General features: G+C 42.2%; 1 protein-coding gene across 1 annotated transcript in view; it reads left to right on the plus strand.

The window, feature by feature from the left end:
* Window positions 1-26843, plus strand: part of LOC128698636 (FK506-binding protein 15-like) — a 51000-nt gene that overhangs the window by 14924 nt on the left and 9233 nt on the right. Inside the window, exons 7-15 of the mRNA XM_070104026.1 lie at window positions 13453-13595; window positions 15767-15985; window positions 16966-17148; window positions 18126-18400; window positions 19201-19360; window positions 22471-22833; window positions 25684-25782; window positions 25910-25990; window positions 26261-26488. Coding sequence (XP_069960127.1) covers window positions 13453-13595; window positions 15767-15985; window positions 16966-17148; window positions 18126-18400; window positions 19201-19360; window positions 22471-22833; window positions 25684-25782; window positions 25910-25990; window positions 26261-26488 — 1751 coding nt within the window. The remainder of the gene's footprint in view (window positions 1-13452; window positions 13596-15766; window positions 15986-16965; window positions 17149-18125; window positions 18401-19200; window positions 19361-22470; window positions 22834-25683; window positions 25783-25909; window positions 25991-26260; window positions 26489-26843) is intronic.

Here is a 26843-nt window from a genome sequence, read left to right on the forward strand (position 1 = left end):
TCTAAACCCATGTTGCCCTGGGTTGTGTAACTGATGGGTTTCTAGATGGGTGGTGATCTTGCTTCTTAGGACCCTTTCAAAGATTCTTATGATATGGGATGTTAGTGCTATTGGTCTGTAGTTCTTTGCTGTTGCTTTACTGCCCCCTTTGTGGAGTGGGGCTATGTCTGTTGTTTTTAGTAACTGTGGGACGACCCCCGTGTCCATGCTCCCTCTCCATAGGATGGAAAAGGCTCGTGATAGGGGCTTCTTGCAGTTCTTGATGAACACAGACTTCATGGCATTGCTGTGTCAAACAAGTATTATATTACTGGTATATAATACTAACAGATAGATGAATAAAACAAATAAATAACAAAAAAGGCACAATACCGTGACTGGAACGATACACAAATGACCCGCACATAAAAGAGAGAAGCTTACGACGACGTTTCGGTCCGACTTGGACCATTGACAAAGTCACATTGACTTTGTCAATGGTCCAAGTCGGACCGAAACGTCGTCATAAGCTTCTCTCTTTTATGTGCGGGTCATTTGTGTATGAATAAAACACTTGTGCATGGGTATCTGTATTATGAAGATGTTTCTCAATCCAGTGGCTCTATCAATTCTGTACAGTGATTATTTACATAAGCTTATTTAGTCACAGGTACACATAAGTACAATTATCATACATAGTGTAAGTTACCTAGGATAACAAAAAAAAAAAGTCAAAGACAGTGACGTATTTCCACTGGGGTCCTTGAACAGGAGACAGCATATATTGAACTGAGAAAATCACTGGAAAAAATCTTCATAATACAGATATTCAGGAGTTACACATGCGTTTTATTAATTTATTTGTCAATTTTACCTAATACTAGTAATATAATGATACTTGTCTGACACAGCAATGCCATGAAATATTGGTACAGAAGATCTCTTCCATAATTATTGTTAACCTTTGACCCAACTCTTGGACATGATCTACTTCCACAAATGGGTCACACCCAGCTGTGATGATGGCTTCAACTACTGCATCTCCTCTGGCTCCAGTATATAAGTATTCATTCTACCTCTGCTTCAGATTGATCCAGACTACAAGACTAAGCATCTTCTATTGAGGCTGAGAGACTGATTACCTTGTCTACTAAATCAGTGTGTTGCTTAGGTATGCTAATTTTTTTTGGCAAAACTAAGTCAATAATTATGGATTTCTTTTTCTCTCTCTCTGGCAAAGTGGTACTCTACAGCATTTTTCACATTGAATTTCTTTATTTTTTCCACCAACCAGATTGGTGCTTGCATTGTTATGCTAACATTTGTTAGGTAAAATAAGCCAAGGAATGTAGATATTTTATTTTAGTATAGTAGTTTTGTAATGAGGATTGAAATGTAATTATAGATATTTTCTCAGATTTTTAGTAAAATCCATTAATTTTTGTATGGTATATAATAATAATAATAATAATAATAATATCTTTATTACTACAAGTACATGTACAACATTAGGTCAAAACATGCATTAGCAAACATTGTTAATGTTTTCTGTTAATATTTTCTTGGTCACTAAACAGAATTATACGAAGCAAATAGTTGCTATGTCAGAGACTATTGTACAGTTTCTCACTAGGAATGATTGTATGTGTTTATTTATAATAAAAATATAATATTGCAAAACCTACTGCCACAGGGTGGTAGTACCTTCCTGGGTGGTTGCTGTCTACCAACCTACTACCACAGGGTGGTAGTACCTTCCTGGGTGGTTGCTGTCTACCAACCTACTACCACAGGGTGGTAGTACCTTCCTGGGTGGTTGCTGTCTACCAACCTACTACCACAGGATGGTAGTACCTTCCTGGGTGGTTGCTGTCTACCAACCTACTACCACAGGATGGTAGTACCTTCCTGGGTGGTTGCTGTCTACCAACCTACTACCACAGGATGGTAGTACCTTCCTGGGTGGTTGCTGTCTACCAACCTACTACCACAGGATGGTAGTACCTTCCTGGGTGGTTGCTGTCTACCAACCTACTACCACAGGATGGTAGTACCTTCCTGGGTGGTTGCTGTCTACCAACCTACTACCACAGGATGGTAGTACCTTCCTGGGTGGTTGCTGTCTACCAACCTACTACCACAGGATGGTAGTACCTTCCTGGGTGGTTGCTGTCTACCAACCTACTACCACAGGATGGTAGTACCTTCCTGGGTGGTTGCTGTCTACCAACCTACTACCACAGGATGGTAGTACCTTCCTGGGTGGTTGCTGTCTACCAACATACTACCACAGGGTGGTAGTACCTTCCTGGGTGGTTGCTGTCTACCAACATACTACCACAGGATGGTAGTACCTTCCTGGGTGGTTGCTGTCTACCAACCTACTACCACAGGATGGTAGTACCTTCCTGGGTGGTTGCTGTCTACCAACCTACTACCACAGGATGGTAGTACCTTCCTGGGTGGTTGCTGTCTACCAACCTACTACCACAGGATGGTAGTACCTTCCTGGGTGGTTGCTGTCTTCCAACCTACTACCACAGGATGGTAGTACCTTCCTGGGTGGTTGCTGTCTACCAACCTACTACCACAGGATGGTAGTACCTTCCTGGGTGGTTGCTGTCTACCAACCTACTACCACAGGATGGTAGTACCTTCCTGGGTGGTTGCTGTCTACCAACCTACTACCACAGGATGGTAGTACCTTCCTGGGTGGTTGCTGTCTACCAACCTACTACCACAGGATGGTAGTACCTTCCTGGGTGGTTGCTGTCTACCAACCTACTACCACAGGATGGTAGTACCTTCCTGGGTGGTTGCTGTCTACCAACCTACTACCACAGGATGGTAGTACCTTCCTGGGTGGTTGCTGTCTACCAACATACTACCACAGGATGGTAGTACCTTCCTGGGTGGTTGCTGTCTACCAACCTACTACCACAGGATGGTAGTACCTTCCTGGGTGGTTGCTGTCTACCAACCTACTACCACAGGATGGTAGTACCTTCCTGGGTGGTTGCTGTCTACCAACCTACTACCACAGGATGGTAGTACCTTCCTGGGTGGTTGCTGTCTACCAACCTACTACCACAGGATGGTAGTACCTTCCTGGGTGGTTGCTGTCTACCAACCTACTACCACAGGATGGTAGTACCTTCCTGGGTGGTTGCTGTCTACCAACCTACTACCACAGGATGGTAGTACCTTCCTGGGTGGTTGCTGTCTACCAACCTACTACCACAGGATGGTAGTACCTTCCTGGGTGGTTGCTGTCTACCAACCTACTACCACAGGGTGGTAGTACCTTCCTGGGTGGTTGCTGTCTACCAACATACTACCACAGGGTGGTAGTACCTTCCTGGGTGGTTGCTGTCTACCAACCTACTACCACAGGATGGTAGTACCTTCCTGGGTGGTTGCTGTCTACCAACCTACTACCACAGGATGGTAGTACCTTCCTGGGTGGTTGCTGTCTACCAACCTACTACCACAGGATGGTAGTACCTTCCTGGGTGGTTGCTGTCTACCAACCTACTACCACAGGATGGTAGTACCTTCCTGGGTGGTTGCTGTCTACCAACCTACTACCACAGGATGGTAGTACCTTCCTGGGTGGTTGCTGTCTACCAACCTACTACCACAGGATGGTAGTACCTTCCTGGGTGGTTGCTGTCTACCAACCTACTACCACAGGGTGGTAGTACCTTCCTGGGTGGTTGCTGTCTACCAACCTACTACCACAGGATGGTAGTACCTTCCTGGGTGGTTGCTGTCTACCAACCTACTACCACAGGATGGTAGTACCTTCCTGGGTGGTTGCTGTCTACCAACCTACTACCACAGGGTGGTAGTACCTTCCTGGGTGGTTGCTGTCTACCAACATACTACCACAGGGTGGTAGTACCTTCCTGGGTGGTTGCTGTCTACCAACCTACTACCACAGGATGGTAGTACCTTCCTGGGTGGTTGCTGTCTACCAACCTACTACCACAGGATGGTAGTACCTTCCTGGGTGGTTGCTGTCTACCAACCTACTACCACAGGATGGTAGTACCTTCCTGGGTGGTTGCTGTCTACCAACCTACTACCACAGGATGGTAGTACCTTCCTGGGTGGTTGCTGTCTACCAACCTACTACCACAGGATGGTAGTACCTTCCTGGGTGGTTGCTGTCTACCAACCTACTACCACAGGATGGTAGTACCTTCCTGGGTGGTTGCTGTCTACCAACCTACTACCACAGGATGGTAGTACCTCCCTGGGTGGTTGCTGTCTACCAACCTACTACCACAGGATGGTAGTACCTTCCTGGGTGGTTGCTGTCTACCAACCTACTACCACAGGATGGTAGTACCTTCCTGGGTGGTTGCTGTCTACCAACCTACTACCACAGGATGGTAGTACCTTCCTGGGTGGTTGCTGTCTACCAACCTACTACCACAGGATGGTAGTACCTTCCTGGGTGGTTGCTGTCTACCAACCTACTACCACAGGATGGTAGTACCTTCCTGGGTGGTTGCTGTCTACCAACCTACTACCACAGGATGGTAGTACCTTCCTGGGTGGTTGCTGTCTACCAACCTACTACCACAGGATGGTAGTACCTTCCTGGGTGGTTGCTGTCTACCAACCTACTACCACAGGATGGTAGTACCTTCCTGGGTGGTTGCTGTCTACCAACCTACTACCACAGGATGGTAGTACCTTCCTGGGTGGTTGCTGTCTACCAACCTACTACCACAGGATGGTAGTACCTTCCAGGGTGGTTGCTGTCTACCAACCTACTACCACAGGATGGTAGTACCTTCCTGGGTGGTTGCTGTCTACCAACCTACTACCACAGGGTGGTAGTACCTTCCTGGGTGGTTGCTGTCTACCAACCTACTACCACAGGATGGTAGTACCTTCCTGGGTGGTTGCTGTCTACCAACCTACTACCACAGGATGGTAGTACCTTCCTGGGTGGTTGCTGTCTACCAACCTACTACCACAGGATGGTAGTACCTTCCTGGGTGGTTGCTGTCTACCAACCTACTACCACAGGATGGTAGTACCTTCCTGGGTGGTTGCTGTCTACCAACCTACTACCACAGGATGGTAGTACCTTCCTGGGTGGTTGCTGTCTACCAACCTACTACCACAGGATGGTAGTACCTTCCTGGGTGGTTGCTGTCTACCAACCTACTACCACAGGAGGGTAGTACCTTCCTGGGTGGTTGCTGTCTACCAACCTACTACCACAGGAGGGTAGTACCTTCCTGGGTGGTTGCTGTCTACCAACCTACTACCACAGGAGGGTAGTACCTTCCTGGGTGGTTGCTGTCTACCAACCTACTACCACAGGATGGTAGTACCTTCCTGGGTGGTTGCTGTCTACCAACCTACTACCACAGGATGGTAGTACCTTCCTGGGTGGTTGCTGTCTACCAACCTACTACCACAGGATGGTAGTACCTTCCTGGGTGGTTGCTGTCTACCAACCTACTACCACAGGATGGTAGTACCTTCCTGGGTGGTTGCTGTCTACCAACCTACTACCACAGGATGGTAGTACCTTCCTGGGTGGTTGCTGTCTACCAACCTACTACCACAGGATGGTAGTACCTTCCTGGGTGGTTGCTGTCTACCAACCTACTACCACAGGATGGTAGTACCTTCCTGGGTGGTTGCTGTCTACCAACCTACTACCACAGGATGGTAGTACCTTCCTGGGTGGTTGCTGTCTACCAACCTACTACCACAGGATGGTAGTACCTTCCTGGGTGGTTGCTGTCTACCAACCTACTACCACAGGATGGTAGTACCTTCCTGGGTGGTTGCTGTCTACCAACCTACTACCACAGTAGTACCTTCCTGGGTGGTTGCTGTCTACTACTACCACCTGGTTGCTGTGGTTGCTGTCTACCAACCTACTACCACAGGATGGTAGTACCTCCCTGGGTGGTTGCTGTCTACCAACCTACTACCACAGGGTGGTAGTGCCTTCCTGGGTGGTTGCTGTCTACCAACCTACTACCACAGGAAGGTAGTACCTTCCTGGGTGGTTGCTGTCTACCAACCTACTACCACAGAGTGGTAGTACCTTCCTGGGTGGTTGCTGTCTACCAACCTACTACCACAGGGTGGTAGTACCTTCCTGGGTGGTTGCTGTCTACCAACCTACTACCACAGGGTGGTAGTACCTTCCTGGGTGGTTGCTGTCTACCAACCTACTACCACAGGGTGGTAGTACCTTCCTGGGTGGTTGCTGTCTACCAACCTACTACCACAGGGTGGTAGTACCTTCCTGGGTGGTTGCTGTCTACCAACCTACTACCACAGGATGGTAGTACCTTCCTGGGTGGTTGCTGTCTACCAACATACTACCACAGGGTGGTAGTACCTTCCTGGGTGGTTGCTGTCTACCAACATACTACCACAGGATGGTAGTACCTTCCTGGGTGGTTGCTGTCTACCAACCTACTACCACAGGATGGTAGTACCTTCCTGGGTGGTTGCTGTCTACCAACCTACTACCACAGGATGGTAGTACCTTCCTGGGTGGTTGCTGTCTACCAACCTACTACCACAGGATGGTAGTACCTTCCTAGGTGGTTGCTGTCTACCAACCTACTACCACAGGACGGTAGTACCTCCCTGGGTGGTTGCTGTCTACCAACCTACTACCACAGGATGGTAGTACCTTCCTGGGTGGTTGCTGTCTACCAACCTACTACCACAGGATGGTAGTACCTTCCTGGGTGGTTGCTGTCTACCAACCTACTACCACAGGATGGTAGTACCTTCCTGGGTGGTTGCTGTCTACCAACCTACTACCACAGGGTGGTAGTACCTTCCTGGGTGGTTGCTGTCTACCAACATACTACCACAGGATGGTAGTACCTTCCTGGGTGGTTGCTGTCTACCAACCTACTACCACAGGATGGTAGTACCTTCCTGGGTGGTTGCTGTCTACCAACCTACTACCACAGGATGGTAGTACCTTCCTGGGTGGTTGCTGTCTACCAACCTACTACCACAGGATGGTAGTACCTTCCTGGGTGGTTGCTGTCTACCAACCTACTACCACAGGATGGTAGTACCTTCCTGGGTGGTTGCTGTCTACCAACCTACTACCACAGGATGGTAGTACCTTCCTGGGTGGTTGCTGTCTACCAACCTACTACCACAGGGTGGTAGTACCTTCCTGGGTGGTTGCTGTCTACCAACCTACTACCACAGGATGGTAGTACCTTCCTGGGTGGTTGCTGTCTACCAACCTACTACCACAGGATGGTAGTACCTTCCTGGGTGGTTGCTGTCTACCAACCTACTACCACAGGGTGGTAGTACCTTCCTGGGTGGTTGCTGTCTACCAACCTACTACCACAGGATGGTAGTACCTTCCTGGGTGGTTGCTGTCTACCAACCTACTACCACAGGGTGGTAGTACCTTCCTGGGTGGTTGCTGTCTACCAACATACTACCACAGGGTGGTAGTACCTTCCTGGGTGGTTGCTGTCTACCAACCTACTACCACAGGATGGTAGTACCTTCCTGGGTGGTTGCTGTCTACCAACCTACTACCACAGGATGGTAGTACCTTCCTGGGTGGTTGCTGTCTACCAACCTACTACCACAGGATGGTAGTACCTTCCTGGGTGGTTGCTGTCTACCAACCTACTACCACAGGATGGTAGTACCTCCCTGGGTGGTTGCTGTCTACCAACCTACTACCTTAGGATGGTAGTACCTCCCTGGGTGGTTGCTGTCTTCCAACCTACTACCACAGGATGGTAGTACCTCCCTAGGTGGTTGCTGTCTTCCAACCTACTACCACAGGATGGTAGTACCTTCCTGGGTGGTTGCTGTCTACCAACCTACTACCACAGGATGGTAGTACCTTCCTGGGTGGTTGCTGTCTACCAACCTACTACCACAGGATGGTAGTACCTTCCTGGGTGGTTGCTGTCTACCAACCTACTACCACAGGGTGGTAGTACCTTCCAGGGTGGTTGCTGTCTACCAACCTACTACCACAGGGTGGTAGTACCTTCCTGGGTGGTTGCTGTCTACCAACCTACTACCACAGGGTGGTAGTACCTTCCTGGGTGGTTGCTGTCTACCAACCTACTACCACAGGATGGTAGTACCTTCCTGGGTGGTTGCTGTCTACCAACCTACTACCACAGGATGGTAGTACCTTCCTGGGTGGTTGCTGTCTACCAACCTACTACCACAGGATGGTAGTACCTTCCTGGGTGGTTGCTGTCTACCAACCTACTACCACAGGATGGTAGTACCTTCCTGGGTGGTTGCTGTCTACCAACCTACTACCACAGGATGGTAGTACCTTCCTGGGTGGTTGCTGTCTACCAACCTACTACCACAGGATGGTAGTACCTTCCTGGGTGGTTGCTGTCTACCAACCTACTACCACAGGATGGTAGTACCTTCCTGGGTGGTTGCTGTCTACCAACCTACTACCACAGGATGGTAGTACCTTCCTGGGTGGTTGCTGTCTACCAACCTACTACCACAGGGTGGTAGTAGTACCTACTACCCTGGGTGGTTGCTGTCTACCAACCTACTACCACAGGATGGTAGTACCTTCCTGGGTGGTTGCTGTCTACCAACCTACTACCACAGGATGGTAGTACCTTCCTGGGTGGTTGCTGTCTACCAACCTACTACCACAGGATGGTAGTACCTTCCTGGGTGGTTGCTGTCTACCAACCTACTACCACAGGATGGTAGTACCTTCCTGGGTGGTTGCTGTCTACCAACCTACTACCACAGGATGGTAGTACCTTCCTGGGTGGTTGCTGTCTACCAACCTACTACCACAGGATGGTAGTACCTTCCTGGGTGGTTGCTGTCTACCAACCTACTACCACAGGATGGTAGTACCTTCCTGGGTGGTTGCTGTCTACCAACCTACTACCACAGGATGGTAGTACCTTCCTGGGTGGTTGCTGTCTACCAACCTACTACCACAGGGTGGTAGTACCTTCCTGGGTGGTTGCTGTCTACCAACCTACTACCACAGGATGGTAGTACCTTCCTGGGTGGTTGCTGTCTACCAACCTACTACCACAGGATGGTAGTACCTTCCTGGGTGGTTGCTGTCTACCAACCTACTACCACAGGATGGTAGTACCTTCCTGGGTGGTTGCTGTCTACCAACCTACTACCACAGGATGGTAGTACCTTCCTGGGTGGTTGCTGTCTACCAACCTACTACCACAGGATGGTAGTACCTTCCTGGGTGGTTGCTGTCTACCAACCTACTACCACAGGATGGTAGTACCTTCCTGGGTGGTTGCTGTCTACCAACCTACTACCACAGGATGGTAGTACCTTCCTGGGTGGTTGCTGTCTACCAACCTACTACCACAGGATGGTAGTACCTTCCTGGGTGGTTGCTGTCTACCAACCTACTACCACAGGATGGTAGTACCTTCCTGGGTGGTTGCTGTCTACCAACATACTACCACAGGATGGTAGTACCTTCCTGGGTGGTTGCTGTCTACCAACCTACTACCACAGGATGGTAGTACCTTCCTGGGTGGTTGCTGTCTACCAACCTACTACCACAGGATGGTAGTACCTTCCTGGGTGGTTGCTGTCTACCAACCTACTACCACAGGATGGTAGTACCTTCCTGGGTGGTTGCTGTCTACCAACCTACTACCACAGGATGGTAGTACCTTCCTGGGTGGTTGCTGTCTACCAACCTACTACCACAGGATGGTAGTACCTTCCTGGGTGGTTGCTGTCTACCAACCTACTACCACAGGATGGTAGTTCCTTCCATGGTGGTTGCTGTCTACCAACCTACTACCACAGGATGGTAGTACCTTCCTGGGTGGTTGCTGTCTACCAACCTACTACCACAGGATGGTAGTACCTTCCTGGGTGGTTGCTGTCTACCAACCTACTACCACAGGATGGTAGTACCTTCCTGGGTGGTTGCTGTCTACCAACCTACTACCACAGGATGGTAGTACCTTCCTGGGTGGTTGCTGTCTACCAACCTACTACCACAGGATGGTAGTACCTTCCTGGGTGGTTGCTGTCTACCAACCTACTACCACAGGATGGTAGTACCTTCCTGGGTGGTTGCTGTCTACCAACCTACTACCACAGGATGGTAGTACCTTCCTGGGTGGTTGCTGTCTACCAACCTACTACCACAGGATGGTAGTACCTTCCTGGGTGGTTGCTGTCTTCCAACCTACTACCACAGGGTGGTAGTACCTTCCTGGGTGGTTGCTGTCTACCAACATACTACCACAGGATGGTAGTACCTTCCTGGGTGGTTGCTGTCTACCAACATACTACCACAGGATGGTAGTACCTTCCTGGGTGGTTGCTGTCTACCAACCTACTACCACAGGATGGTAGTACCTTCCTGGGTGGTTGCTGTCTACCAACCTACTACCACAGGATGGTAGTACCTTCCTGGGTGGTTGCTGTCTACCAACCTACTACCACAGGATGGTAGTACCTTCCTGGGTGGTTGCTGTCTACCAACCTACTACCACAGGATGGTAGTACCTTCCTGGGTGGTTGCTCTCTACCAGCCTACTACCACAGGATGGTAGTACCTTCCTGGGTGGTTGCTGTCTACCAACCTACTACCACAGGATGGTAGTACCTTCCTGGGTGGTTGCTGTCTACCAACCTACTACCACAGGATGGTAGTACCTTCCTGGGTGGTTGCTGTCTACCAACCTACTACCACAGGATGGTAGTACCTTCCTGGGTGGTTGCTGTCTACCAACCTACTACCACAGGATGGTAGTACCTTCCTGGGTGGTTGCTGTCTACCAACCTACTACCACAGGATGGTAGTACCTTCCTGGGTGGTTGCTGTCTACCAACATACTACCACAGGATGGTAGTACCTTCCTGGGTGGTTGCTGTCTACCAACCTACTACCACAGGATGGTAGTACCTTCCTGGGTGGTTGCTGTCTACCAACCTACTACCACAGGATGGTAGTACCTTCCTGGGTGGTTGCTGTCTACCAACCTACTACCACAGGATGGTAGTACCTTCCTGGGTGGTTGCTGTCTACCAACCTACTACCACAGGATGGTAGTACCTTCCTGGGTGGTTGCTGTCTACCAACCTACTACCACAGGATGGTAGTACCTTCCTGGGTGGTTGCTGTCTACCAACCTACTACCACAGGATGGTAGTACCTTCCTGGGTGGTTGCTGTCTACCAACCTACTACCACAGGATGGTAGTACCTTCCTGGGTGGTTGCTGTCTACCAACCTACTACCACAGGGTGGTAGTACCTTCCTGGGTGGTTGCTGTCTACCAACCTACTACCACAGGATGGTAGTACCTTCCTGGGTGGTTGCTGTCTACCAACCTACTACCACAGGATGGTAGTACCTTCCTGGGTGGTTGCTGTCTACCAACCTACTACCACAGGGTGGTAGTACCTTCCTGGGTGGTTGCTGTCTACCAACATACTACCACAGGATGGTAGTACCTTCCTGGGTGGTTGCTGTCTACCAACCTACTACCACAGGATGGTAGTACCTTCCTGGGTGGTTGCTGTCTACCAACCTACTACCACAGGATGGTAGTACCTTCCTGGGTGGTTGCTGTCTACCAACCTACTACCACAGGATGGTAGTACCTTCCTGGGTGGTTGCTGTCTACCAACCTACTACCACAGGGTGGTAGTACCTTCCTGGGTGGTTGCTGTCTACCAACATACTACCACAGGGTGGTAGTACCTTCCTGGGCGGTTGCTGTCTACCAACTGTTGTATTCTGAGCACCTCTGCAAAAACAGTGATAATGTGTGAGTGTGGTGAAAGTGTTGAATGATGATGAAAGTATTTTCTTTTTGGGGATTTTCTTTCTTTTTTGGGTCACCCTGCCTCGGTGGGAGACGGCCGACTTGTTGAAAAAAAAAAAAAAAAACACCTATGAACTAGACCTGTTTTCTCTGACCAATTGAGCTCATTTTGGAGGCCCTAGAATTTTGGTGTATATATATGTCAACAGTAATTTCTTGTGAGGATGTATATACAGCCTCTCCTCACTTAGTGACGTACTCATTTACCAACGACTCAGACTTACGACAGGATCTCTGACCAATGCATTCCTAAATAATGTATATTAGAGCTGATTTCCTCTATTCTGTTTATTCAAGTATACAGTACACTACTGTATAAGCATATAAAAATATACTAAAAATGTTATGAATGGTGCAAAGGTGACATTAAAACAATATCAAAGATGGTCAACACAAACCCAGTACCATTATGGTATACTCCTTGTTTAGCGACGAATTTGTTTACCGACGTGGTCTTAGGAACGGAACTCCATCGTTAAGTGAGGAGATATGTCATCGGCAGCTTAAGGGCTAAACAATAATTTCCATCTTTCTCTGTGATCTCAGTACAGCCTCTCATCGCATAACGACGGAGTTCTGTTCCTGAGACCACGTCGTTAAACGAATTTGTTGGTAAGCAAGGAGAATACTATAATGGTAGTGAGTTTGTGTCAACCATCTTTGATATTGTTTTAAAGTCACCTTTGCACCATTTATAACATTTCTGGTATATTTTTTAAATGTTTATTCAGTAGTGTACTGTATATTGATATCCGTAAACAGAATAGAGGAGATCAACTCTAATATACATTATTTAGGTATGAATACTGGTCAGAGAGCCCGTCGTAGGTCCGAGGCACTGGTAAACAAGTACATATGTCGCTAAGTGAGGAGAGGCTGTACTGTATTATTCAATTCAATTCAAGTTTATTCTTTATAAGGGTTACAATGTGGGGTTTACAGGTTTTGGGTATAGCGTGGTTTACATGTTATAGAATACTAATTATAGAGGGGGCCAATAGGACACCTAGCATGGCTAGGCATTTCGGGCAGACTTAGATTAATTCTTAATATTAAATTCTTACAGATTATGGTATTAAGGTTAAGTGACTACATCATAATTTGTGAGTTTAGCAATATGAATGCTTTTGTTTTGGCACAATACAAAGTGTCTATATTGGAGTATCATAGGCAAACTTATGACTAGTTAGGATTTATTATTTTAAGATTAGGATTAGTATTTCTTGGTTTATAGTCAGTGGGTGAGTGAGTGTAATTGTGAACCACCAGGTGGTTATCATGTAGTTAGTTGTCAGGGTGTATCAGGGAGATAAGATGTACAGTAATGGACTAATAGGGAGTGTCCATTATATCAGAATAAATTTAAAAAATACCAATAAAATGCACTGAAGTCCTCTACTATATACTTGATATAATACTTAACCTACATTTTACAGATATATTGCAACAAACATTGAAAATAAACGTTAAAAGTACACTTTACCCAGTGAATTTTACCCATAATTGTTATATTGAGTCTACTGTATCTAGCTGCAGTACACAAAAGAATTATGAACATCTGTTTAATTTCTTAGATGTTAGTTATATTATTTTGTAAAAATATTCAGCAGATACAAAAGAGCATATAAAGGATGATGGTGGTCCTTCAATCAAGGCTTCCCTAGTATCGCGTATGGCACGGGTGGGCCACCCACTGCTTCCAACTAGACCCAGTAATACTTCTTCACATCCCACCGACTCAGAAAGTGAAGTGGTAAGAATGCAGGTGTGAAGGAAGAATACCCTATAATTTTCTTATTGCACGTCTTCTTATGCCAGTACTAAATTAATCTTTGTATGCATGGGGATATTTGCAGTTTTGAACTGTAGTATCAGCACACCTCTGACAAGACAGTGATGGAGTGAGTGATGATGAAAATGTTTATTCTTTTTTGGAGCACCCCAAAAAATTTTTTTTATAATATTTTATGCATAAATTGTACATTCTTCTCATTCTTCAACTTTTTATGCTTTATTGAAAGCATAACAATTTATTTTTCAGATTTAGGTTTATAACACAGGGAGCAAGGGGCTAGTAACCCCTTCTCCTGTATAAATTACTAAATTTCAAAAGAAAAACTTTTGCTTTTCTTTTTAGGTCACCCTGCCTCAGTGGGATACAGCCAGTTTGTCGAAAAAAAAAATAATTCAGATTTATTTTCTTTTAACCCTTTCAGGGTCCAAGGCCCAAATCTGGAGTCACGCACCAGTGTCCAAGAATTTTCAAAAAAAAAATTTATTATTTTTTCTTATGAAATCATAGAGAATCTTTTTGTGAAGGTAATAAAACAAAAAGTACGAAATTTGGTGGAAAATTGATGAAATTATGCTCTCGCGAATTTTGATGTGTCAGCGATATTTACGAATCGGCGATTTTGCCGACTTTGACTCCCATTTTAGGCCAATTACATTATTCCAATCAACCAAATTCTTAGCTATTTCACTGGTATTACTTCTATTCTATCGATTGAGCACAAGAAATCGCCAAGTCAACTGTTTCAACTACAAAATAAAGTGATCGGAAATTGTTAATTTGGCCAATTTAACACAAAGTTCAAAATATTCCAATTTCAAAATAGGGTCCAGAATGAACAATGTAGGCATTCCTGGCACTAAACTAACATTTCCTCTGTTCATTAGTTATGTTTTGAGGCTTTACAAATAAATTCCATTTTGATTTTTTATTCACATAATGAATTTTTATTCACACCAAAAAATAGAAGATTTACTGTTATGCAATACTGTAATAATTGTATAAATATCATCACCATATTTGTGAATGTATATTAGACCCACCAGCTGACGTGTATTAGACGTGTGAGGTCGTTTGTTTACTCTTGAATATCGGCAAAAATTTAACATTTCTGCTACTTTGAGCTCAGTTTCAAGCCATTTCCAGTGCTAAAACCAATCAAAATCATCTCTATTTCTGTAATATGTCTTCCATTCTATCAAATGAGACCAAGAAATCGCAAATACAACTATAAAAAACATACGAAAAAACACTGCAAAGTTGCTGTTTTAATCGAAAAATCATGATTTCATTTTTTTTCTCTCATTATACACAGTGTGCTGCAGGATCTGTTTTATGTGGTGCACACATACCACATAGATGTATTCTCTCATATCTAGGCCCAAATGTACCACTCACAGTTTATCAGAGTGAGCTGAGCTCATGGCGTAGATCTACGGTTTGGACCCTGAACGTAAAGCCGTAGATCTACGGGACGGACCCTGAAAGGGTTAATAAAGATGAAGGGAAGAGGTAAACCCACTAGGAGTCATGTAGCACTCAGGGCATGGGAGGCATTCAGGTTTGATTAAAGGAAGGGAAGGATAAATCCAGTTCCTTGGATTAAGAGCCTTTCAAAAGCAGCAGTGTACCTCTCTTGAGGGAATAGTTGCATTACAATCATTAAAAGTTAGTGTAAATAATAAAAGTTTTAGTAAAGAGTGTATAAAACTGTGGAAATTTGTAGGTAGGGCCCTTGTATCCGCAGGGGATATGTTCCAAGGACCCGCCGTAGATGCCAAAACTGCGGATAGTAGCATACTCTATATATAAGTCCTATACATTCCTATTATAAAGTTTAATTGATAAATTATGTGCAGTAAGTGGAGAATTATCACTTTTTTACTTTGAAGAACTGCCAGCTTCTCTGCTTTTGCAATTTGGGGTCATTATTATGCAAAATTAAGAGGTATTTTTGGGCCACAGTAAACCGTGGATAATTGAAACTGTGGATACTGAATCAGTGGATATAGGGGGTTCTACTGTATGTTTTATAGACCAGCTTTAGTATTGTGAAAGATAAAGCTGAATGTTCTACTGTAAAAGGTTGCTGCTTAAATAATTTCCTCTGATTTCCATCATTTAATTTTCAGGAAGAAATCTCAAGACAGAAACACAATAGACATAATAGCAGTTCAATGTCTGGGTCAACAGAAGAGTTAGCAGCAACCCCAGCTATCAGATCCAGAGCCCCATCAACTCGATCAGACACCATAAGGCCAGAGCCAGCCCCACGACCATCTCATCTTTCTTCACACCCACAGCAAATGGTGGTGTATCAGCCAGCTCCCTGGCAACAACATGGGATTGTGGTAAGAGTCAGGTCTCTCTTTTTTTTTTTTTAAAACGTCAGCCATCTGATCTTGTGTTGGAATTTATAAATGATGGCAGATTTCTTCATTTGCATCTTGCTATTGAAATTATATTTGTTCAACAGTATATTGTGTTCAGCTAATTATCACAGGTGAGCAGTGTGGCAAATGTTGCAAGTCTCAGGCTAGGATACTATTTCCTAGTAAAAGAAGGTTTGAGACTGAGACGTGTGAAGTCACCATGGTTGTTCAACGTATTTATAGATGGGTTTTTTAAAAGAAGTGAATAGTAATGTGTTGGGGATATGTGTGGGATTAAAAGATTATGAATCTGCTGTGAAGTACGAGTTGTCACAGTTGTTCTTTGGCAATAAATTGTTTTAGGACAGCTGTTGAATGAATAACAATGAATATTTCAGTTTTTGTGCTGATTCTACATGGTGAGAGATGCCCAGTGTTGGAAAAACTATCATAGATATTTGAGATGAAAGCAACTGAAATTGTTTGTACAGCAAAATGTTTATGTTATATGTCATATGTTACAGTAATAATATGTAATTACAGTAGTACCTCAGTACTCAAACAGCTCCCAACTCGAACAATTCAGTATTCGAATGCTTTGTTCGGTAAAAAAATTGCTCGGTAGTTGACCGTTTGCTTGGTACTCAACCAACCAAACACAGCCTGCCAGAACTTCGCTGTAAACTATTTCGTGCTTCTTCACATTTTTTGGTGTTTTTTATATTATTTGTATAAATAAGTCACCATGGGGCCTAAGAAGATTAGTAATAACAGCCAACCATAAGGAATAATTTACATTGTTCCTTATGGGAAAAATTCATTCGGTACTCGAACAAATCAGCACTCAAACAGCCTTCTGGAACAAATTAAGTTCAAGTACCGAGGTACTACTGTATTTTGATATTCACCTAGTTGAATAACGTACAGTAAATATTTTCTTTGTATTTGTGTTACTTTAGGGTCCTGGATACTCGATGGCAGCTGGTGCTTCAGTTGGGACTCATATTGTTCCTCCACAACAAGTTGCTCCAGTAGCTGACCCAACTCTCTCTCTCTTGTTTTCTGAAACCAGATCACAGAACACTGAACTCAAAATATCTGTGTCAAAGATGTCAGACAAGATCGATAACCTTATGAACAAGGTAGGTGTTATGTTGTACTAAATACTCTAGATACCTTTAGCTTCAGTGTTTCATATAACATGAATAATAAGCACATGTAATATATTATTATTTTAATAAGATTTACTGTACAGTTTTTTTGGTACATTAATTATGTATATGTTGAAATTTTGGAGTATTTGTAGGATTCAAAATGGGGTATGGTATCTTAAATTTAAATAATTTTATTTTATGCTATTGTGAAATTTGGAGTCTAATGTACACGTGTCTTTATATAACAAACTCTCAAACTTCAAAGAAACTTGGAAACAACATAAAGAAATCTCTTCCCTCAAATTAAAACAGCATCAAAATAAAAAATATTTATTTGCAAAGCAAAAACACACATAATAAAATTAAGGTACATATTGTATATAGACACAGTGGAGATGTCGTGTCCGAGGGCAGTGTGTGGTGTAAATGTTATGCAGGGAATTCATAGCTTCGAGATTAGGAGGTAGTGTGGGGTTACTAAAAGTATTATTCAGTGGGCTGAAGAGGAGTTGAGATGGTTTGGACATACAGAGATGATGAAGCAACATGTGATGATTTGGAGGGTGTATAAATGTGTAGTGGAGGGAAGGCAGGGTAGAGGTCACCCTAGGAAAAAGAGGGAGGGAGTAAAGAAGGTTTTGTGTGTGAGTGGAGGCAAATGGTTTCTGGGACCTGGTGAGCTGTTGGAGTGTGAGCAAGGTAACATTTTGTGAAGGGATTCAGGGAAACTGGTTACCCAGACTTGAGTGTTTAGTGTCATATTTAGATATCTGGATAAATAAGAAATATAAATACTACATAAATCATTAAGTTCCTGGCCCCCATCATGACCTAGGCTGCATTGTATTTATAATAATACAGTAATGTATTTATTATGTTTACTGTGCTCATATGCAGTACATCAGTAACTTTTGTAGATACTGTAAACAGTCAGTTTATCAACATTTCATCATTATTTTTGCTAGATCGAAAAGATGGAGCAACAGCAGCAACAACACTATCAAGAAGCAGGTGGTGCTTTTGCACAGTCTGCTATTGTAGCTTCAAGAATGATGCATCCATACCAGGAGCAGCAACCCTTCCACTGCTCGGCTCTCACTTCAGACCCTCGTGGGCTTTTGGCACAGATCACTACATTAGTTAGTGAAAATGAAGAAATGAAGTCTAGACTAGAGGATAAGGAGAAGACTGTTATTTCACTTAATAATTCAGTTACACAGCTGCTCCAGAAGAATCAAAAGTAAGTGCTTGTTCCCCCCCCCCCCCTCCAAAAAAAAAATTCTAGTGGTATTAAGACCAAAATAATTGAAATCTGTGTTAATACGGGTGTAGGAAATCTGATGAGCACATTTTAAAGGAAATTCTGTAGCTATTATTCAGTTTATGGGCTGAGCGTCAACCAGAAAGCACATAGATATCATAGAAAAAATTTACTTCAAAATCTATTTGCACCAAAAACATATGAACATATCATAAATAAAGACTGATGATGAAAGCGTTTGATAAACAAACAACAATATTGGCAAAAAATTACTCAGCTTAATCCATAAAAAGAAAAATATTGGCAAAAAAAATTACTGAGCTTAATCCATAAACAGAAAAAAAAATTCTTTAGTATTGTTCAAATTCATTTTCATAAGAAGATTGATGATTGTTTGAGTGCACCACAAACTACACTGAATGATCAGCAGCAAACTAATGTTATTTTTCAAAAACTGTTTCTGACAGAATGCTTTGGTGACAAATGAAAAAAATTGCTTATTTTCAGTGTTCTAGAATAATATTCTTTCCATTTGAATTCTCCATTCTTCAGTCACTTGCAAACTACGTAGTAGTTGACCATGAGGCTGAGGTAGAGGTCAAGCAAGACTATCAAATAATACCTGGAGGGTGTTCTGGGGGTCAGTGCTCCCGCAGCCTGGTCCATGGCTAAATATTCAATCATCGGATAATTATAATTGATGATTTGCTTGACTAATAAATTTAACTGTTTGCCTTATGAATTTAATACAGTTTATTCTAAATTTTATTTGATGGCAGACTATTAGAAGAAAAGACTGACATGTTAGTAGCAAAGCAACAACAAGCAGAGGAAGCAGTAACAAGTGTGAGCATAACAGAGCTGCTGAATCTGAGAGAGGAGAAAGCCACAATCGCTGCTCAACTTTCACTTGCCCAGAATCAGTGTGCTTCATTTCAGGTAGGTTAGTGTACATTTCTTCAAATTATTTAAATTTGACGCTGATAAATATACAGTGGACCCCCGACATTCGATGGCATCGACATTCGATAAATCTAACATTCGATGCATTTTAACGCAAAAATTTCGCCTCAACATTCGATGGAAAACCCGACATTCGAAACGAGTCGTATGAGACGTGTCCATGTGTGGCCTGAACTGCACCGTGTGTGCCAGTGCATACAAGCCAGCCAGTGTGCGCGCATCTAAGGATACATTCGGTACATTCCATATTATCCATATTAATACTGTTTTTGGTGCTTGTTTCTGCAAAATAAGTAACCATGGGCCCCAAGAAAGCTTCTAGTGCCAACCCTTCGAGAAAAAAGGTGCTAATGATTATTGAAATGAAGAAAGATAATTGCAAAGTACGAAAGTGGAGTGCGTGTGTTGGGGTGCATGATGATTTGGTAAAGAAATTGCCTGTGACTAGTGGTGATGTGAGTGAATTTAAGGCCAGAAAAGGTTGGTTTGAAAGATTTAAGAATCGTAGTGGCATACACAGTGTGGTAAGGCATGGTGAGGCTGCCAGTTCAAGTCCTAATGGAAGGGGATTCCCCTTCTAAACACTAACACCATCCACACTCTCCCCTCCTCCCATCCCATCAATCACCAGATCTTCATTGACCCATAAACGGTCCAAACGTATATATACGTTTTTTCAACATTTGAAAGTATGTAAAAAAGTAGATCTTTTTTTTTTACATTTGAAAATGTGTAAAAAACTTTGATCTACTTTTTTTTTGTTATATTTGAAAATATGTAAAAAAAACGTAGATCTACTTTTGGAGCACTACACGTGAATGTAGATCTGCTTGGACCGTTTACGGGTTAAAGGTAAGTGTCAATTATTCTGTTGTTATTAATCTATTGTTATTGTTGTTATTGTAATTATTCTATTGCATTAAACTTAATATTTCATGTGGTAAATTTTTTTTTTCATACTATTGGGTGTCTTGCACGGATTAATTTGATTTCCATTATTTCTGATGGGGAAAATTAATTCGACTTTCGATATTTTCAACATTAGATGGCTCTCAGGAACGGATTAATATTGAATGTCGGGAGTCCACTGTATATATATATCTTTCAACGCACCCACCGTATCCCACCGAGGCAGGGTGGCCCAAAAAGAAAAGCAAAATTTTCTCTTTTTAAATTTAGTAATTTATACAGGAGAAAGGGATACTAGCCCTTTGCTCCTGGCATTTTCGTTGCCTCTTACAACACGCATGGCTTGCGGAGGAAGAATTGTGTTCCACTTCCCCATGGAGGATATATATATATATATATATATATCTTTCTTTCTTTCTTTCAACAAACCGGCTGTTATTTTTAAACACATTAGCCGTCTCCCACTGAGGTAGGGTGACACAAAAAAGAAGAAACATGATCATCATTCACTCATCAGCATCTTGCCAGAGGCATGGCTACACTGCAGTTAAAAAAAACTGTGACATATCTCCTCCATTCCTGATACAGACTTCTTTTTATCAATTTTCTTTCTGTAAAAAGCTTATATTACAGTAGCTAGCAGTAGCATGATGGCTTATTTTTATTGATAAGCTGTTCAGCACTAATGCACAGCCTATATATACTATATTCAAAATGTTCTTCCATAACATAAACAAAATATATTAGTCTGAAGGGCATGAAAGCAATATATTTACTGGATTTGCAAGCACAGCAGTCACACATTTTTAAATATAATAGAAATTATGAAAGATCTTTTGTGACTGCCATCTTAAACTTCAAAGAAACTTGGAAAACCACATGTAATATATGTATGTACTTCATCCAGTGTGTGTAAAGGTACAAAGTTGAAAGTGAACATAGAAAAGAGTAAGGTGATGAGGGTGTCAAATGATTTAGATAAAGAAAAATTGGATATCAAATTGGGGAGGAGGAGTATGGAAGAAGTGAATGTTTTCAGATACAGTGGACCCCCGGTTTACGATCAGCTCCCAATACGACCAATTATGTAAGTGTATTTATGTAAGTGCCTTTGTATATGTATGTTTGGGGGTCTGAAATGGACTAATCTAATTCACAATATTCCTTATGGGAACAAATTCGGTCAGTACTGGCACCTGAACATACTTCTGGAATGAAATAATATCGTAAACCGGTGGTCCACTGTACGTACTTGGGAGTTGACGTGTCGGCGGATGGATTTATGAATGATGAGGTTAATCATAGAATTGATGAGGGAAAAAAGGTGAGTGGTGCGTTGAGGTATATGTGGAGACAAAAAACGTTATCTATGGAGGCAAAGAAGGGAATGTATGAAAGTATAGTAGTACCAACACTCTTATGTGGGTGTGAAGTTTGGGTTGTGAATGCAGCAGCGAGGAGGGGTCAAAATATACAAGCCAATTAACCTTCTGAGTTTGTCTCCATGTGGGTTATTATTAAGCATATATGTGCTTCCGTTTTATTTTGTATTTTACTTTGTAAGTAAATATTTCTTATTTGCAGAGTAAAAACACAAACATTGACTAAAATATATCAAATGAGTTTGGAAATATAAATACCGTAGAAAAAGCCAGATAAAGACAAGAGTCATGTAAGGTTCAAACAAATATTGCAAGATATGCTCTATTAAAGCTATTGCTCCTTTTTTTGGAGCCTTTCAAGAGAGGGGAGTGGTTTGATTCTGGTAAAAGCTCTTGATCCAAGGAAGTAGAGTTCTCATTCACTTCTCAATCCCCATACTGATTCAGTGCTTCTCCATGAATTTGCTAATTTCTTGTTTTTTATTTTTGACATAAATGAAAGAACAGAGTGTAGAGATCCACTCAGTTAGTACTTTGTTTGTACATTGTCATATTCTACTGTTGATGTCTTAACTTGGTGGCAATGGTAAATTTTTTTTAAATTTTTGTTGCTCTTCCTAGTTGAATTAAAAGTAATCTTTCTATTTTATTTTATATTCAAATTCCTGTGCTGCTGTATTGGATTATATTTTAGAATAGAATATATTTTATATGAATATTTAATAAGTAATTATCACTCATTGACTTGAGACTTTTTTACTCCAGTATTGTAATACAGCATAAATTTTATAACAGGATGAATTATCTCGGTTTAAGGCAAGTACGGAAACTCAACAGAGAGATATTCAAGACTTGAAAACTCAGATCCAGTTAGAGCAAGCAAAAGGACTACAGCACCAGGAAAAACTGCTTAAAGAAAATAATGGTCTTGAAGAAAAACTACAAAGTCTGCAGTTAGAGAAAGATAGTATGAAAAGGCTACTAGACACAACTATGGAAAGTCAACAGACATTACAAAAAGAGTTATCAGGTATGACTGATAAGAAGACAAATGTAGAACAGCAACTTCAAATTGTTCGAACTGAGTGTGAAAAGCTTAAGATGCAGGCTGAGGATGCAGAGTCTAGAGTTCAGTCCTTAATGCAGCAGGTGAAAGAGGTAAATAGAAAATGTTTGTTCTACTAAAGACCACACTTCTTTCTTTCAACAAACCGGCCGTATCCCACCGAAGCAGGGTGGCCCAAAAAAGAAAAACGAAAGTTTCTCTTTTTAAATTTAGTAATTTATACAGGAGAAGGGGATACTAGCCCCTTGCTCCCACTTTCCACACTTGTGTTATCTTTATTATTCTTATTGTTCCAACAGGGCAGGGTGTGATGTTGTCTTAAGCTAGTTTGATAAGGCTCTGATGGTACTCTCTTTGATATTTGATGATTGATTAACAGTAGTTTGTTCTTTGTGATCCTCATACCCAGATACTGCATGAGAGAGATGGATAGATAAGTGTTTATACATTTTTTTTAACGCACCGGCTGTCTTCCTCCGAGGTAGGTTTTATACATTTTTTTTTTTATTATTTTATTAACACATCGGCATTTTCCCACCAAGGTAGGGTGACCCGAAAAAGAAAAACTTTCACCGTCATTCACTCCATCACTGTCTTGTTAGAGGTGCACTTACACTACAGTTATAAAACTGTAACATCAACACCCGTCCTTCAGAGTGCAGGCACTGTACTTCCCATCTCCAGGACTCAAGTCCAGCCTGCCGGTTTCCCTGAATCCCTTCATAAATATTACCCTGCTCACACTCCAACAGTACGTCAAGTCCAAAAAACCATTTGTCTCCATTCGGTCCTATCTAACATGCTCATGCATGCCTCCTGGAAGTCCAAGCCCCTTGCACACCAAACCTCCTTTACCCCCTCCCTCCATCCTTTCCAGGGCCAACCTCTACCCCGCCTTCCCTCCAGTACAGATTTATACACTCTCACAGTCATTCTATTTTGTTCCATCCTTTCTATATGTCTGAACCACCTCAGCAACCCCACCTCAGCCCTCTGGATAATATTTTTGGTAATCCTGCACCTCCTCCTAATTTTGTAAACTACAAATTCTCTGCATTATATTCACACCACACTTTGCCCTCAGACACGACATCTCCACTGCCTCCAGCCATCTCCTTGTTGCAACATTCACCACCCATGCTTCACACCCACATAAGAGCATTGGTATAATTATACTCTCAAACATTTCCCTCGTTGCTTCCATTTACAAAGTTCTTTGTCTCCACAGACTTTTCAGTGCACCACTCACCTTTTTCCTCGTCAATTCTGTGATTCACCTTGTCTTTCATAGACCCATCTGCTGACACGTCCACTCTTAAATATCTGAATACATTCATCTCCTCCATACTCTCTCCCTCCAACCTAATATCCAATCTTTCATTACCTAATTTTTTGTTATCTTTATCACCTTACTCTTTCCTATATTCACTTTCAATTTTATTCTTTTACATACCCTGCCAAACTCATTCACCAACCTCTGCAACTTCTCTTCAGAATCTCCCAAAAGCACAGTGTCATCAGCAAAGAGCAACTGTGACAACTCCCACTTTGTGTTAGATTCAAACCTCTTGCCAACATCCGAGCATTCACTTCTCTTACAACCCCATCTATAAATATATTGAACAACTATGGTGACATCACACATTCTTGTCTAAGGCCTGCTTTTACTGGGAATAAGCTCCCTCTCTCCTACATACTCTAACCTAAGCCTCACTAGCCTTGTAAAAAGTTTTCACTGCTTTTGATAACCTGCCTCCTGTTCCATACATTTGCAACATCTGCTACACTGCTCCCTTATCCACCCTGTCATATGCCTTTTCCAAATCCATAAATGCTACAAAACCCTTTTTGCCCTTATCTAAATACTGTTCACCTATGTTTCTGTTTTTCTTTTTAGGTCACCCTGCCTTGGTGGGATATGGCCGGTTTGATAAAAAAAAAAAAGAAAGTGAAATCCCTTTTTTTTCAGGTCACCCTGCCTGTGGGAGAGAGCCTGTGTTAAAAAAAAATGTGGTGCTGGTATCTCCTTGAATCCTACTAAATTTGTAATGCACTGTATTATGAAAGGATGACTGTCACATTTAGTATCCATAACCCTGCTTTCTGCTATATTTTCTCATCCTGTCCACACTAGTGTCTTCCAGCCCCACGAAATGGGAAAGAGCTTATTTACTGTCTCCCACATCTACATCATTCATGTCAGTGTTGCTCACATAGATATATTTTAAGCACAGTACCCTCAAATATGTTGAGAGGTAAATTTTGGTCTAAATATCAGAGAATGGGTCTTTGCAGTGACTATGCGCAATATAAAAATAATCCTGCCCCACACAAGGCATGATGGGAAAAGCAAACCTCTGACCTTGTGTTTGGTTTAAAATAGTGACTTTGAGGTGTTTTCTAAGGTGGCTTTTATTTGGTTTACTGGCTGTTTCTTGGTATTAATTGATAGAATGGAAGACATAGTTTATAATAAGAGTTGATTTGGGTTGGTTTCAGACCGGAAGTATCATGCAATAGTGACGAAAATATTTGATTTTTAGCGATTTTTCCTGAGGAAGGCTTGGGCCCTCCTTACCTTCATACCTAGAGGGTGTTTTGGGGTCAATGCTCCTGTTGCCCAGTCCATGATCAGGCTTTGAATTTTTACTAAGTCTGCTTCAATTATTGGGACTGCCTAAACCATGATCAATCATTCTTAGTTATACTATTTTATTATCCAAGAAACAGGGTAAAACTCAGATTTTGTTTTTGTGTGTGATGATAAATTCAAAATGGAGGGCAAGTGTTATATAGGAGAGACCTGGAGGCAAGATTAATGAGCAGAGGAAAGGTTGTTTTAGTTCCTGGAATGTCTACAGTGTTCATTATTTATTATACCTTAACTTATGTATCTTAATAAATTAGAAATTTATTCATCAATCCGTTTCTTTATCTTTTAGGAAAAAGTACAAAGAAACAGCGCAGAAAGCAGGAGTGAAATGCATTTTAAAAGCCAACATGAGGAGATTCTACAGACGCAAAAATCTAGAATCAGTCAGGTAATATTTATCTAGAGGTATTTTAAGAAGTAAATGTTATAGTAATGGCAAGGGATAAGATAATTCAAGAGATCATTGTTTCTGTATAAGATTTTCATAATTGTTTTCTTGATTACCCAAACAACAGTTGGAGCAGAAAGTCCTACAGTTACAATCTTATTGTTCTGAGATAGAGGAAGAAAAGGTCAAGAATATCAGTATACATGAGGTCAGTCATCCTTCTGTCTGTCTATAGAAATCTGCCGGTTATTTGTTTTGCAGTTTAACTCATATAAGCCATGTGAAAAACAGGTGCAAAGGCTACAGGTTACAACATTGTAGCAGTGTTATAACTTTTATATGTTTTCAGTACTACTTTTGTTGTGAATTATTTATAAAATTAGATGATTTATAAATTTAGATGGTTAAACCTATACAGTAACAAAATTACATATGTAAAGGCATGTTGTAAGAGTGTTAAGTGTAAATATTTTTCTAGATACAGTTACAGAAGCTAGCAGCTCAGAAAACTTCATTAGAGGAGATGGTACAACAACTGCAGAAGGTCACCCCAAACCAGTCAAGTCCTACAAAGAGTCCTGAAGTAACAGTAGAGATGGTGAAGAAGGTCATGAATGTTGTGTATCGCACCCTCAAAGCCCAGTTCCTCCCTGAGAAAATGTACTCTGGATCTGAGGTCCTGCAAGCATTGTTGAGTGTTATAAGGGTAATGTTTCATCATTTTTCTTTTAGTTTATTATTTATACCAAAAAGTAGTTTTTCACTCTTTTGAAATATTGCCATTCAGTCTCACAGAATATTCCTAAAAATTCAAGCTAGGTAAAATTGTTTCCATAATTTTAAACATAACTTAGTATATGAAAATCCTTATTTTAATAAAAAATAACCCACACACAGGAGACCAAACTTGTGATGACATTTCGGTCCAACTTGTTAATGGTCCTAGATGGACCAAAATGTCATAAGTTTCACTCTATGTACAGGTTATTTGTGTACTGTTCCAGTCACGGTATTGTTGCCCATTTGTTCCTCATCTTATTAGACACATTATTATTATTTTT

Source organism: Cherax quadricarinatus, chromosome 88 (assembly GCF_038502225.1).
Source record: "Cherax quadricarinatus isolate ZL_2023a chromosome 88, ASM3850222v1, whole genome shotgun sequence".
Classification (NCBI taxonomy): domain Eukaryota; kingdom Metazoa; phylum Arthropoda; class Malacostraca; order Decapoda; family Parastacidae; genus Cherax; species Cherax quadricarinatus.